The following is a 16,040-nucleotide window of genomic DNA, read 5'->3' on the forward strand; positions in this document are numbered from 1 at the left end:
ACAGTGCCAATAGACATCATTAAAATACGATTTTATCATATCTCAATCAATATGTTAAAATCTAGCTCATACAATTGTCAATTTACAAAAAATGATGATTTTGGAAGATATGTATAATTGAGTGGTCATTTTGTAACTTTTCATAGTCAATTAACTTAACGAAACAACATCCTATAGTTCATAAATTATTTTATAACTTTTAATAGTTAAAGGAATCAATAAAACAACGCCTTATAGTAAGATGTCATTTGTATACTTTACGCTTAAAATTAATTTATCCGATATTCATATAATAATTAAGTAACCCTACATAGAATTGACGAGGGGATAATGTGTGTTTTTCCCAAGCAAGCATATGCTTTTTGTATCAAAAAGTGTACAACATGTCAACCCACTACATATGTACATGTTTTACTATTGATGATTAATCATTGATATACAAACACATATTGGTCCAATAATAATAATAATAATAATATAATAATAATAATAATAATAATAATAATAATAATAATAACAATAATAATAATAATAATAATACATTTGTGGTTGAAAGTAGGCTCATGGACCTGAGTGTCACAATTAATGGATTAAAATTACGTAATTTAACAATATATCCAATATTAGTAGTTGAGCTCAACTAATTAATATAATACATGTATTAATTGTACCTGCTGCTGCCAACCCTTCTTTATTTTACTCCATTTAGCATCTTGTACAACAATTATTTTATATACAAACACAGCCTTGCAGCAATGAAATCAGAATAAAATTTTGAGAGTTGTTAGTAGGTGACCAAGAGTTGTTAATTAGAGATGATAACGATGAGACAACAACCTAATTATCATTTAAATGATAATAAAACCACCACATAATTGAAGTGGTTCGGCATATATACATACCATGGTTTTGACTTCATTTTTGTTAATAGGGTGAATATTACCGTGCCATCGAAAGTCGTCGTAAGAAGACGTCCAGGAGACATAACGTCTTCCAGCATCATCACCCCAAGCTTCATTAACGACATCTCAGTCTATCCAATTAATCAATTTTTATTTGAAAAATATGTAATATTGAAGAAAAAAATATAGGTTGGATTGAAAATCTTTATCCACATTCAATTCAGATTAGGCTTAATCATCGTGCCATCTAACCTATAGACAATCTAATTCCAATGTTCTTTAACATTATTTTCAAGAAAACAAAGAGAATAATAATATCTTTTTTACTTACATAATTATCACACAACTTTAAATTGATTACGAGAGTTTTCAAAATATAATAACAATCTAAATTTATAGAAATCTCCAAAGATAATAAGTTATAGAGAAATTAAGTTTTAGATGTGTGAAGAGTACAAGGACCAAAAGCATAGTTAAACCTTTTTAGAGTGTTTATCTTTGTATGTGGCATGACAAAACCATTCGTATCTATTTTATATTCTATTTTTGTGAATGCATTACTTTTGGGCGAATAACTAAACTTATTATTTTTACGATTTAATCATATATCTTAAATAGTGAAATGTTATTTTTTAATATATTTATTAATCATAGATTAATAATTTAATTTAATTTCTGAATATATTTATATATTATAATTTATAAATATAAAAAAATTATCAATCTAATGATCATAATTAATCATGTGACTTAAGTAGTGAAAATTTATTTTGTTACTTTATAATATTATAAATTCATAATCTCCCAAGTCTCAATTACCTCGTTCTTCTCACACAAATCATAGACTTCATCAATTACAATTTACAAGTCAAGTGAATACCAATTTGGGTCAATATTAAATCAGTTCAATAATAAGTCAGATCATTTATAGGTCGACTCAAGAATAAGTTGAGTCAATTACAAGTCAAATAAAATCCGATTTCGAATCGGTTCGAGTTGAATTATATCAGTTATTTACCAAGTTGATCTCATGTTTGAGTTCATATCAGGTTGGATGTAGGGTAAGTTTAATTTTCATATTATCAGGTTTAATTTGTATTCATGTCGTTCTCAGGTCGGGTTTAAATCATTTTAGGATAAAAAAGGCTCCTATTTTGGAGTGTGTTATCTAATAGTATTTATTCATAGAGGGAGCTCCAAAGTGAAACGTTAGGGCCAAAATACTCCAACAAAAAATATATGTCAAAATAATCATTTTGGTAAAAAGTAGAGGCTATTTTTACCATTATGCCAATTTTAAAATTAAGGGGCGAATAATAAATATTCACAAGGCAAGCATAATAAAAGGGGAAAGTGGACAACTCTGATACGATGACTGAGTATTTGAAATTTGAAATGGAAAGTTGATATATGTACACACCAATGAGCGATTAGCAGAGCCAGGCATGGATTGCTATGTTAACAGCTGGCGCCTAATTCCCTCCGCCTGGACAACAGAAAGGAGTATTTTATCCGTCGGTTCGATTAATCAATCAAATTAAAATTATAAAAAATTTATTAACCGATTCTTTTTAACTGTTAATTGAACAAAAACATTTTTAAAAACTTTTAATTGAACTCAACAAAGTTCAATTAATTTGATCGGTTAATCAATTTATCCGAAATCAAATGCTACTCATTTATTGTGTTATTGCTTATTCTGGTCAAACTATTTTATAGTTTCATCTCATCTCTTCTAAGCTAAGCTACTTCCACTTTCAACTCACCCATGATTCAGATTTCAAACATTCCTCTTCACATAACGAGATTGAATTATCATTAATGATAAAAAAAAAGGTTAAATTATTAAGTTTAAAAGGGATTAAAAATGTTATTATACCATTCTACCTGCTGTGGCGGTTCAATTTAAGAAGATAACTAAACCGAGTAACCAAGTGTTTTTTAAGCTTAAACTAAATTCATAACTAAAGTCTAAAAGTTAAGTGGTGTCCACATCTTGAAAGCCCGCAGAAAGAGGAGATGCCCACATGGCAGGTACAGATAAGTCACAATCATAGGACGTGGCAGAACTGCCAGCGTGTTCGGTGGTGCTTCCCAGCTGGCCATTACGAGTCTCGGCCTTTGTCTTTGCTCGTAAGTCGGAAAAATAATTATTAATAATAATTAAGATAAAATATATACAAATGATCCCGACTATAGTATGATGTTTTATTGAGTCTCTCGACTATTAAAAATTATAAAATAATATCTTAATTATATGATGTTATTTTGTTAAATTCTTCAGCAATTAAAAATTAAAAAATAGTCATTTGACTATTTATATATTTCAAATTCGTCAATTTTCGTTAAAAAATTAGTTATCGTCTGAGTTGGACATTAACTTATTGACTAAAATATGAAAAATCTGATCCTAAAATCGTTTAAGTTTCATCTTATAGATTGACTCACCATTTACATTATATTATCAAGCCAATACTTAAAAGATTATGTCGTCGAATCAATGTTTGAAAACAATGACGATATCAGTAGACATTATTAAAATATAATTTTTATTTCAATTAGAAAATTATTTTCTAATTTAGACAACCATAATTTTTTTAACGATAAATGATGAGTTTATAACATATGAATAATCAAATAATAATTTTATAAATTTTAATAGTTGAGAGAATCAACAAAATATCACCCTACAATTAAAGGACCATTTATGTAGTTTACCCAAATAAAGAAACCCCAGATTCCCAGAAGGAGGAATTGAAACTCTTAATAGAGAAATTAAAAACTTGAAAAGAGAAGGAAACAGGCTGTCTTTTTTTTTTTTGCAAGAAAAAGAGAGAGAAAAGCAGAGGCAGCAGCAGCTCACTTACTGCACAAATAAAAAATAAACACCCTCATCTAAGTCATCAATTATTGACATTTGATTAATAATTATATTTTATAAAAATATATATTCAAGAATATTAAATAAAAAATAAATAACAAATTTAATTGACAAAGAGAATACCTTTATTATCATCCCATATCTTAGCGCTTAATAGTAGATCCTATACACTAAAAGTTTTGTTATTAATTAGTTTTATTCTTTAATAAAAAACTATGTGGTTATTTGAGCTTCCACATTGTAATATTAACGAATTACTAAATCAGAAGCACAAAGTGAGTAAAGTCATAATATTTGAAATAGAGAGACTAAATATAAATTTGTAAAAGTTTACAAGGAGCGGGAGAAGAATTAGACATGTATAATCATAAATTGTCAGTCTACCCACGTCTCACCTCACCTTTTTAAGACATTGCCTACGCGTTCCTGCCGCCCATTCTTCTTCTTCTTCTTCTTCTTGTGTTCATTTCGATTACGAACACCGTTTCTGCTTACTTTAATGGCAAAATCGAAGAACATAATCAACGCCAATCAGCTATCGTACATTTCTGTTCCATCTCAGATAATCAACTCTCTTTCCTCCTCTTCTCTCCAGTCTCTCTTGGTTTCTCCCAAGAGAAGCAGTTCCAGCAGCTTCTTTTCCGTCAACAAGTACTCATGTAGAAGGCCGAGGGTCTGGTTGTTCGCTCTCTTCCTCTTCGGCCTTGTTGGGATGTTGAGGTTGGGCTGGAATGTTAACACTTTGATCCCATTCTCTCCCTACCCGAACCCGTGTCTCCAAACTCAACAAAACGTCGACACCATTGGTCGAAACCACGACTCCTCGGTGGTTGCTACTAATCTCGGTCAACCCCCTCATGAGGAATCAGGTGAGTTTTGGAAGCAGCCTGATGGGATGGGTTACCGGCCGTGTTTGGATTTCAGCCGCGAGTACCGAAGAGCAAGTGACGCCATTGTCAAAGACAGGAGTAAGTACTTTCTGGTGGTTGTTTCGGGTGGCATCAGTCAACAAAGGAACCAAATCGTCGATGCCGTTGTCATCGCTAGGATTCTTGGAGCTGCTTTGGTTGTTCCCATCTTGCAAGTCAATGTTATCTGGGGCGATGAAAGGTAACAAGTTAAATCAAATCATACATTCCCCGAGTACATAAATTGTTGTTTACTAATATGTTCATCATTTGCAGTGAATTTTCTGATATATTCGACTTGGCTCATTTCAAGAATGCTCTTGCGGATGACGTGCGTATACTATCCTCGTTGCCTTCTACACATATAATGACAAGGCCAGTAGAGGAAAGAAGGACTCCACCTCATGTCTCGCCTCAATGGATCCGTTCACGTTATCTCAAGAGGGTATCAATCCTTTTCCTCTATATTGTTTCATTTTCAGCAAGTAATTTAGTCACTTGCAAAATATTAGGCTTTTTGTTGTTAATGGATAGGTCTCTTAACAGAGATTTAAATAGCGGTCCACAACCGCAATTATGTGTCATCACCCACTATTGTCTCCTAATTGCAACTCAACCAAAAACGCGACCACCAGATAAACTATGACACATTGCGTTTGCTTAGGCTTTCAAAAGTGTGAGACTCGTTTAGATATGTTGCGTATGGATTACTTGTCAATTTTCTTTTCCTTTTAATCTGCACCTATTGATGCGTTTCTCTTTGTGTAATAGATAAATAGGGAAGGGGTTTTGCTTTTACGAGGCTTGGATTCAAGGCTCTCTAAGGATCTTCCTTCTTATCTTCAAAAGCTTCGCTGCAAGGTACACAAAATCTTACTGGATTTGAATGACTTTGCCCTCTTCTTTACCAAGTCATGTTTGATCTGGAGATTCTAATTTTTCATTATTTAATATCAGGTGGCATTTCAAGCTTTGAAATTTGCTCCACCAATCCTTGAACTTGGCAACAAGCTGGCTCAGAGAATGAAGAGTAAAGGACCCTACCTTGCTCTTCATCTTCGAATGGAGAAGGATGTGTGGGTGAGGACTGGTTGCTCACCTGGCTTGAGTAAAGAATATGATGAGTTAATCCAAGATGAGAGGAGACGGCGTCCCGAGCTTCTTACTTCGAAATCGAACATGACTTACCATGAGCGAAAGCTTGCAGGACTCTGCCCCTTGAATGTTTTCGAAGTGACTAGGTAAGAGCTAGTTCCAAGTTATGCAATGCTATGCGCTCCACTTGATACCCTATCATGTACTGAACAATCTTCTCTCGTATACTTCAGGCTGCTTAAAGCTTTAGGGGCTCCAAGGAGTGCAAAGATATACTGGGCTGGGGGGCAACCACTTGGTGGGAATGAAGCCTTGTTACCTTTAACCAGAGAATTTCCCCATTTTTACAATAAGGACGACCTTGCGTTGCCCGGCGAATTAGAACCATTTGCGAAGAAGGCTTCTTTCATGGCTGCCATTGACTACATAGTTTCCGAGAAGAGTGATGTTTTCATGCCATCTCATGGTGGAAATATGGGCCATGCCATCCAGGTTCGTTGTAATGTCTTTTGTCCAAAACCACATATGCTTCTCTGCTGCTACAACAAAACTGATTTTGTTGTTGATTGTTGATACAGGGACAGAGAGCATTTTCAGGACACAGAAAGTATGTAACTCCAAATAAAAGACACATGCTTCCTTATTTCCTCAACTCTTCAATGCCTGAAGCAGAGTTCAACAACATCATCAAGGAATTACACCAAGAATCTTTGGGGCAGCCGGAACTCAGGACCAGCAAAGCAGGAAGGGATGTAACAAAGTATCCGGTTCCGGAATGTATGTGCAACGATGTACATTCCAGTTCGATTTGATGCCGAAGGTTTCCAACACGACAACAACATTGCACAACAGTTTCTTGACACTGAATTGAGAAAATCATTGGTGCTTCCCCTTTGAAAATTTGAGAAGAATGGCTTCTGGGGCACTGATCATCATCTGGAGCGCCGTTTCATGAATGAAGCCGGCTCGAGCTTGGCACAAGCGTATCAGATTTCGTCTTTGCGTATACCCATCCTGCTTGGATGTGTATGTACGTATTCGAAGCAAGAGAAGTCAGAAGTGTTCACATATAATGAGATAATGTATACATACGATATAGTTTATCATTCTTTGATTCTTTAAGAAAAGATATTTTTTATTCATTGGATATGTATGTACCTCATAATTATAATATACATTGCATATTTGTTAGTAAAGAGCTTCTTCCTTTTTGCCGTGTGTATGTTTTTCCCCCTGATAAATCGGGTGAATATAAAATAATATCTATTCAAAGATTTTCAATTAATCATTTGACAACGAACGTTTATATCTTTATATACACGGTATTTAAACCTGGGATCTTAAGAGATAATAACTCATAAGGTCATTGAATTCGTGTATGTTTCTTTGGATTCACACAATTGAAATTTCCTTCACCAAAAACATAAATGGGTGTATATCTATATGATATTGCCTTTTTCAAAAGAATTTGGAAAGTTATAATTTAATCTTTCACTTAAAATATTATTATAAATAAATTATTTTTATTAAATATTAGAAGAAATAATGCTATAGTATGATATAATAATAATTTTAATATCAAAACTTATATATTCTATTAATATAGTTCTAATTTATAAGATTCCAATAAATTTAATTCCTCCTGTTTAAAGAATCTACCAATTCAATTTTTGTTCTACTCCTAAAATATTATTACTTTCTTAGTAATAATAACAATTTAGCAATAACTTATTGTTGTTTATAGCATGATGCAATTATTCGAGTATAATTATACATTTCTAATTCCACTCAGTCAAATAGTCTAAAAAATTGTTACTATATTAATAAATCATACCACACTACAAGAATTGTGATTTTTGAATAATATTATTTTATTAAAAAATGTCATTAATTATAAATTAGATGATTAAAATTATATAAAAACAAAAAATTCTTTTATTTTTCACCGTTTATCCAAATATATATATATATATATAACAATTAATTTTAATCCCTTACTTTATTAATTTAGCCATCCAAACATGAATTAAATGCATTCATTCCTTTCTTTTAATAATATTTAGGGAAAATTACTTATTTAGTCACCCACATATTCTCACTTTTTTATTTTGATCATCTAATTATTATTTTTAAATCATGCTTTTCGTTACGTTTTGTTTTTGTTTTTATCATCCGTCGTTAAAAAAATTAACAATATTGACGTGACATGATGTGATTTTCTTAATTTCCACGTCACTTTTCTCTTTCATATTCAGCATCCAAGTGGCATTTTCAATAATTTTATTCGATTAATAAGATAACGACACATTTCATCATCTTAGGATTAAATAAATTAAACATCCAAATGAAGGAAAGGAACCAAGAACCTAGCCATTGGGCTAAGCATGTTAGTTGTGTTTACTTCACCAAAATGTATATTTAATTTCAAGCGTGTAGGCATTAGAAATTGAACCCTAACTACCTTGAAGAGAGGCTAAATACTTAGTCACTGTACTAACTATGATATTAATTATATATACACCAAAACTCACCCCGTATTTCCTCCACGCATGACCATCTTCAAAAGTTGCAGAAGCTACTGTCCATGTATGTTCAACTTTCCTGCAACAAAAACACACCCCGTTAACATTTCGTACAATCTATGTATGAACATCCAATGTTTAAGATCATGAGTTTTCTAACACCTTCTCTTATAACCTCCTCTCTTTTCTTTGGAGACAGGTCTCTTCTTACAACAAGGGGAATCATAGTATGAAGCTGCTTGATTCTGAGAAGCCTCGATAGATTCAACACTAATTAGCAAAGAGATCGGGTGAATTATGAATGCATATATTGCTTAACCTACTTAAGTTGTGGGTTGTTTTAATGTTCTTGCTCCATGATCAGCGATGAAGAAGTTGAACAGCAAGAAGCGCGGCAAGAGGGGAAGCCAGAATTGGGAAGAAAAGCATATTAAAAAAAGGGTAAATTAAAATTTTGTCCCTAAATTAATTTTTATTTATAAAAAGACCCATAATTAGTATTTTATATAAAGCTTAGGGGTTAAAATAAAAATTAAACTCTTCTATTAGTGTTTCACATCATTAAATTAACGACATTAAACGTCTAGTAGCCAAAACTTAATAAAATGATAATGTAAGTGACCAAAACTTAAGTTTTTTGAATTTGATGAGTAAAATGTACAATTATAAAACGTAAGTGACCATTTGGTAGTTTACCCTACAATTAAATAAAAAATTCTTTTCAAGTGAAATTTAAAACAGCTCCAAAAGAAGCTTCTTGAGCATATTGTAACATCCCAAATCAGTGTCAGTGACTAAATTGTAAATTTTGAAAGTTTTGTGCTCAATTTAGAAATAAATTAAAAGTCTCGGGAGTTAAGTAAAGAATTTTAATATTGGATTAAATAGCAAAGATGGATGAACTAAAGGGGAAAATGGTCTTTTCATGGGAAAGATTTTTATCTTCCCTTTTTGAGTATTATAAAACGTGGGAAATATGAGAGAGTTCCATACTTCTCTTCTTCATTCTCTTCTTTTCCACCGTGAAGCCATAAGCAAAGGTAAGATCTCTTGTTAGTTGATATTTAGCTGAATTTAGGATTTGGTTATGATCATTGGATGATAATTAAGCTTTAGGAAAGCTTAAATCATCTTAAAAACAAAGGATGGTGGAATTAGGAGAGATTAAAGATCAAGAGTTTTTGAATGAAATTCTGGAATAGAGTTCTTTACTCAAATTGGAAGATAAATTTGACTTGTCAATGGTTGAATTAAGAGATATGAAGTGATGGAATTGAATTTAGAACAAGAAGAAAAATTAGTGTGATTCTTGAATTCTATGTAGAGGATTAGATTTTGAAGTTAAAGATGTATTGAATGAGTAAAAATGAGTTTAAACATGTATATGTAAGTTAAGAATAAGAAAGGGGATGTTATATGAAATGTTTGAGAGGAAATGAAGTAATTTTCGTGCTGAAAAATGTGATTTCTGGGCTAGGGGAATCGGTACCCATTCAAGGGGAACCGATTCCCCCTCAAGCGAACTAGAATTTACAGAATGTCATGGGGGAACCGATACCCCCACAGGAGGGAACCGATTCCCCCCTAAATGAAGAAATGAATATTTGTTTATTAAGTTCGTTTAAGTTGTTAGTATCGAATTACAAGATGTAGGTATCTAATAATTGTCTTGAAAATGTATAATTATGTAGATTCAGAGCCTGAACGAGTTCCGGAATCATTGTCAAGTAAGATCGATCAAAGGGAAAGATAAGAGATTGGAATTGACTAGTGAGGCAAGGTGAGTGCATATTCAATAGTATATGATGGGCGATGGGAAGAAGACTTGCGATGAGTCTATTTCCTGAAGAGTTACATATGAATTCATGATTAAAGGCATGAGTTGAATATGAGTGTATGTATGCTTGATTATATGAATTGATATGTTTTGTATGTGATGTGGTTTATGTACACACACTATTAAGTGTTAATGAGAGAATATCAAATAAGTTATGAAATTATATGAATATAGAAGATAAGTCAAGAGTTGTAGGGAAAGGAAAATAGAGGTTTATGAAGAATCATAGGAGAATAAATATAAGTAATAAGATAATGAAATATAAGACTATGTGAAATACATGGTTATGAGAATTAGTAAAATAGAGTTATTTGATTTAATGAGAATTGAGGAAACTAAATAAGATTGAATTATAGAATGGAATGAGAATAATATATCTATTAGGGAACTTGAATATAAAGCGCTGATATGTATATATATATGATAAATTATATGCTAAAGATCTATGGGGTTATATGAAAAGGTTATAAGGAAGGTATGAAATTGAATTAATTAAATGGATTAAAGTAGTATATAAGTAAAATATGATTAAGTGTAATATATTTGTTTAGAAATACAACATAAGTTATATAATCTAAGGGAATATAAAGAAATAAAGAATAAAGTAGACGAAATGAGATAAGTTATTATATACCTATATGATATACGTTATCAGGTAATATGAAAGGATTCAGGAAACTTATATAAGCTATGTGAAAGTGATCTAGGTGTTTATATGTGAATTATTCGGTAATAAGTTATATGAAATAAGTGTAGTGATTACCAGATCATAAGAGATAAGTCAGAGAATGTGAATAATATGACCAGAAACTATGAGTATGTGTGATGAAATGAATATATGAAGACATGACTATGAGATATGTGATAAGAAGTTATGATTAAATGATCAAGAGATATAAGCTAAGGGATATCTGTGAATTACATGAAAAATGTGCTATGTGTAAGTGAATTACGTGATTATATGAATATGAAATCATATGAGAATTTACATGAACTACGTGATTACATGTATGTGTGAATGAAGCTACGAGCTTATATGAATATGTGATATGTTTACATGAATATGTGCAAGGATATAAAAGATAGTGTCCATGTTATGTGTCTTGAGAGCTAGGGGTATAGTTGGCATGCCAAGAGTCGAGGGTCTACGCGGTCCTTCGGGATATATATATATATATTCTTTGGAACATGTGTGAAGTCTTGTGAGACACATTCTTGATCCCTAGTATATGTATATGATTCTTAAGGAATGATATGTGGTCCTTATGGACATTATTATATGGCACTACGGTGCAATTCTACGCGGCACTCCGGTGCAATTCTATGTGGCACTTCGGTGCAATTATACGAGCTGTGGTGACAGCATTAGTGCACAACCTCTATAGACTCACATATCTATGGTTCTCACATGTGTACATGGGCTAATAAAGGAAATAATATAAAAGAACCTTGCATGATAGTATGTGATTGATTTGTAATCTTTATGGTGTGAAGTGATATATGTGATATGATGATGTGAATATAGCTTGGTTAAGAGGAATTGATGCACGAACATATGACAAAAAGATAAAGAACGAAAATAAGACTAATAAAGAGATAATAATAAATACCTTACATATGATTTACATGTTTTGTGCTAGGAAACCTGTTATAAGAATATGTGAATGATGTGTGTGTACAAGTGGATAGTGGTTGCATTACAGAATGTATGATTTTGTATGATATAATAAGTATAGATTATGAATGCATTAGTAGTGGTTATATGTTTTTATGCCTCATTAAGTCATCGACTTAGCGTGTGAGTGTTTCACACGTAGGTTCCAGAAAGCTAGAAGAAAAGTGAAGAGGAGCAAGACCGGTCAGTTACTTCTTACCGAAGATCAGATCAGAAAAGATGTCTTGAATTAGATGTATTCTGTATATTGAATATAGTTGGCATGTACTAATTGATTGAGTTAAACAAACCGTTGTGACTTTAATGAAAGTTTTAAATTTTCTCGAGTTTTTGTCATGAGTCAAAGTTTGAAAAGTAAATGTGATACCTCAGACTCGTATCCGGGTCAGGTACGGGTTGGGGGTGTTACACATATTCACCAATAAGCACTTCACTACTATTATATTCCATTATATGTTTCTATGTCGGTTTACAGTTAACTTTTGGATTATGGCACTATTTTATATTTAAATTTAAGGGTAAAGTACAAAATGGTCCCCAACTATAAAAGATTACTTTATTAAGTTCATCGACTATTAAAAGTTACAAAATGATCTTTCGACTATAGGGAATTATTTTGTTGAGTCCCTTGATTATTAAAAGTTACAAAAATGGTCAACTAACTATTCATATGTTCTAAACTCGTCATTTTCCGTTAAAAGTTTGACGGTCGTCTGATCTGGATGTTAATATGCTAACTGAGATATGATAAAAAAATCATATTTTAATGATGTCTATTGGCAGCTTCGTTGTTTTTAAACACTGGTTCAACGAGATAATGCTTCAAGAGCTAACTCGATGATATAATGTAAACAGAGGCTTGATCCACAAAATACAACTCAAACAATTCTAAAATTATATTTTTACCATAACACAGTGAGTAGGTTAACGTTTAGCTGAGACAATCTCCGATTTTTTAACGAAAATGAACGAATTTGGAACATAAAAATAGACAGGTGACTATTTTGTAACTTTTAATAGTAGGGAACTCATCAAAGCAACACTTTATAGTCAGAGGATCATTTTGTAACTTTTAATAGTCAAGAAACTCAACACGCAACACCCTACAGTCGGAGGATCATTTGTGTACTTTACCCTAAATTTAAATTAAAAATTTTAGTTGATATTATATATATTTTTATAATCTAAATAGGTATTTTATGTATTTTTTTTAAAATCGATATTTAAATTTAGTTTTATCAAAATGTTTTGATATTAAGTATTAAAATGTATGGTAAAAATTAAATTAAATAATCAATATGAACTAAAAAAATTGATTTAGATGATGAGATTAAATTTAAATATAAAATATTATAGTAATAGAAAATTTTGATGCAAATAATAGATTAGGAGCCATCTTCTCCAACAATGCATTCCTTGCTTCAACAATGAGAGAATCTTAAGTATTCCATCTTTACAATCTCCTCCTTTCTTACACCTTCTTTCCTTGAGAATAGAGTTTGAGGTTTCTTGTGATGAGCTACTAACTTAGCTTCTTCCACCAGCCTCACACACCCTCTTAACTAACTGATTAATATTGAAAAGGAGCATGAAGCTGGATGCTACACATACTTGCTTTGAAAACCTTGATTCTCCAAACCAACTAAGCAAAAGTAAAACCTGCAGAAACAAACTCCATAGTCCATACATACATAAACACCTACCAAAGTAGTGCAAAACTAAAACTATGCAGCCTCTCAGTGCACAAGGTCAGCTGCCTGGCGAGCAGGAGGACGACTATAATCTCAAGGACACCAATCCCCAGCTGGGCGAACGATGGCCTAATGGTGGTGCTTTTGGAGGACGAGGGTGGATGACTGGCGGCGAGAGATACACAACCACTTACGACCTCGTCGAGCAAATGTTCTATCTTTACGTTCGGGTCGTGAAAGCTAAAGATCTTCCTCCCAGTTCCCTAACCGGAAGCTGCGATCCGTACGTGGAAGTGAAGCTGGGGAATTACAAGGGAAGAACGAGGCACTTTGAGAGGAAAACAAATCCAGAATGGAACCAGGTGTTTGCTTTCTCAAAGGACCGTGTTCAGTCCTCGTCGCTAGAAGTTTTAGTGAAAGACAAAGAAATGGCGGGACGAGACGATTATCTTGGAAGGGTGGTTTTCGATTTGAACGAGGTTCCAACGAGAGTCCCACCCGACAGTCCATTGGCTCCTCAATGGTACAGATTAGAGGACCGACGTGGAGAAGGGAAGGTCAGGGGAGAGGTGATGGTTGCAGTTTGGATGGGAACGCAAGCTGATGAAGCGTTTCCCGATGCATGGCACTCGGATGCCGCCACAGTCCATGGAGAGGGCGTTTTCAACATCCGATCCAAGGTTTATGTGTCGCCCAAGCTTTGGTACCTAAGGGTGAATGTGATTGAAGCTCAAGATGTAGTGGCCAGTGATCGAAATCGCCTCCCCGAGGTTTTCGTGAAAGCACAGATAGGAAATCAAGTGCTGAGGACCAAGATATGCCCCAGTCGTACTCCCAACCCGCTGTGGAATGAAGATTTAGTGTTTGTAACGGCTGAGCCTTTTGAGGAACACCTTTCGATCACTGTCGAGGATCAAGTGCACCCATCGAAGGAGGATGTGCTGGGGAAGATAAACCTTCCTCTTAGCGCGTTCGAGAAGCGGCTCGACCATCGTCCTGTGCAATCTCGGTGGTTCAATCTCGAGAAGTACGGTTTTGGTTCCATGGAAGGTGATAGGAGGAAAGAGCTTAAATTTTCTAGTAGGATTCATCTGAGAGTTTGTCTTGAAGGTGGATATCATGTGCTGGATGAGTCAACAATGTACATTAGTGATCAAAGGCCCACAGCAAAGCAGCTTTGGAAACAACCTGTTGGGATACTAGAAGTCGGCATTTTGGGTGCAAAAGGGCTCCTCCCAATGAAAATGAAGGATGGTCGAGGGTGTACGGATGCCTATTGTGTGGCCAAGTATGGCCAGAAGTGGGTTCGGACCAGAACCATCATCCAAACTTTCAATCCCAAATGGAACGAGCAATATACGTGGGAAGTTTACGATCCTTGCACGGTGATTACACTGGGAGTTTTTGACAACACCCACTTGGGTGGCAGCAACGGTGGTGAAAGCAATGCAGCACGAGATTCACGGATCGGAAAGGTACGAATTCGGTTATCAACTCTAGAAGCTCATAGGATATACACACATTCTTATCCACTCCTGGTGTTGCACCCACATGGATTGAAGAAAATGGGGGAGCTACAACTAGCATTTAGATTCACTACTCTCTCACTTGCTAACATGATATACATCTATGGGCAACCTTTGCTGCCAAAGATGCATTACTTACATCCATTCACAGTTAATCAACTAGACAATCTGAGATACCAAGCCATGAATATTGTGGCAAGGCGGCTCGGTCGAGCAGAACCACCTTTGAGAAAAGAGGTGGTTGAATATATGTTAGATGTGGATTCCCACATGTGGAGCATGAGAAGAAGCAAAGCTAATTTCTTCCGCATTAAGTCTCTTGTCTCCGGCATGATCTCTGTCGGTCGATGGTTTGATAATGTTTGCAACTGGAAGAACCCCATCACATCCGTTCTAGTGCATGTTCTGTTTCTGATTCTGATATGGTACCCTGAGTTGATTCTGCCGACGCTGTGCTTCTACCTGTTCCTTGTGGGACTATGGAACTATAGGTTTCGCCCAAGGCACCCACCCCACATGGATACAAAGCTTTCATGGGCTGAGGCAGTGAATCCAGATGAGCTTGATGAAGAATTTGACACCTTTCCGACATGTAAACCACATGATGTAGTTAGAATGAGGTACGATCGGCTTCGAAGTGTTGCAGGGAGGATTCAAACGGTTGTCGGCGACATAGCAACACAAGGGGAGAGATTCGAGTCACTGTTGGGGTGGAGAGATCCTAGAGCCACCAGCCTTTTCATTCTGTTTTGCCTTTGTACGGCTGTTGTGTTGTATGCAACGCCGTTCAGGGTAGTGGTTCTGGTGGGCGGTCTGTATTGTCTGCGCCATCCCAGGTTCCGAAGCAAGATGCCATCTGTTCCCAGCAATTTCTTCAAACGGTTGCCTGCTCGAAGCGATAGCTTACTGTGATGATAAATGATGTTAGTTTGCTCTACAATCTTGGGTCGATTTAGTTTTAATTAAGCAAGTGTCCTATCAAAACAAGTATTAACCAATACGA

At 34.3% G+C, this 16,040-nt stretch overlaps 2 protein-coding genes across 2 annotated transcripts; both read left to right on the forward strand.

Annotated features, from left to right (window-relative positions):
* The first annotated feature begins 213 nt into the window (after positions 1–213).
* LOC120160980 (O-fucosyltransferase 20-like) lies at positions 214–6,998 on the forward strand. The gene is made up of 7 exons (XM_039171294.1): positions 214–236; positions 4,268–4,893; positions 4,968–5,136; positions 5,463–5,552; positions 5,649–5,932; positions 6,020–6,278; positions 6,365–6,998. Exons 2-7 carry the CDS (start codon positions 4,283–4,285, stop codon positions 6,596–6,598), a joined length of 1,647 nt encoding a protein of 548 aa, XP_039027225.1. The 5' UTR covers positions 214–236; positions 4,268–4,282; the 3' UTR covers positions 6,599–6,998.
* A 6,568-nt stretch (positions 6,999–13,566) lies between these two features.
* Positions 13,567–15,977, forward strand: LOC120160933 (FT-interacting protein 1-like). The gene has a single exon (XM_039171241.1). The coding sequence runs from the start codon at positions 13,673–13,675 to the stop codon at positions 15,947–15,949; it is 2,277 nt and encodes a 758-aa protein (XP_039027172.1). The 5' UTR covers positions 13,567–13,672; the 3' UTR covers positions 15,950–15,977.
* The last annotated feature ends 63 nt before the right edge of the window (positions 15,978–16,040 follow it).

The sequence above is a fragment of the Hibiscus syriacus genome, unplaced genomic scaffold, assembly GCF_006381635.1.
Source record: "Hibiscus syriacus cultivar Baekdansim isolate YM2019G1 unplaced genomic scaffold, ASM638163v2 tig00111394_pilon, whole genome shotgun sequence".
Lineage (NCBI taxonomy): Eukaryota > Viridiplantae > Streptophyta > Magnoliopsida > Malvales > Malvaceae > Hibiscus > Hibiscus syriacus.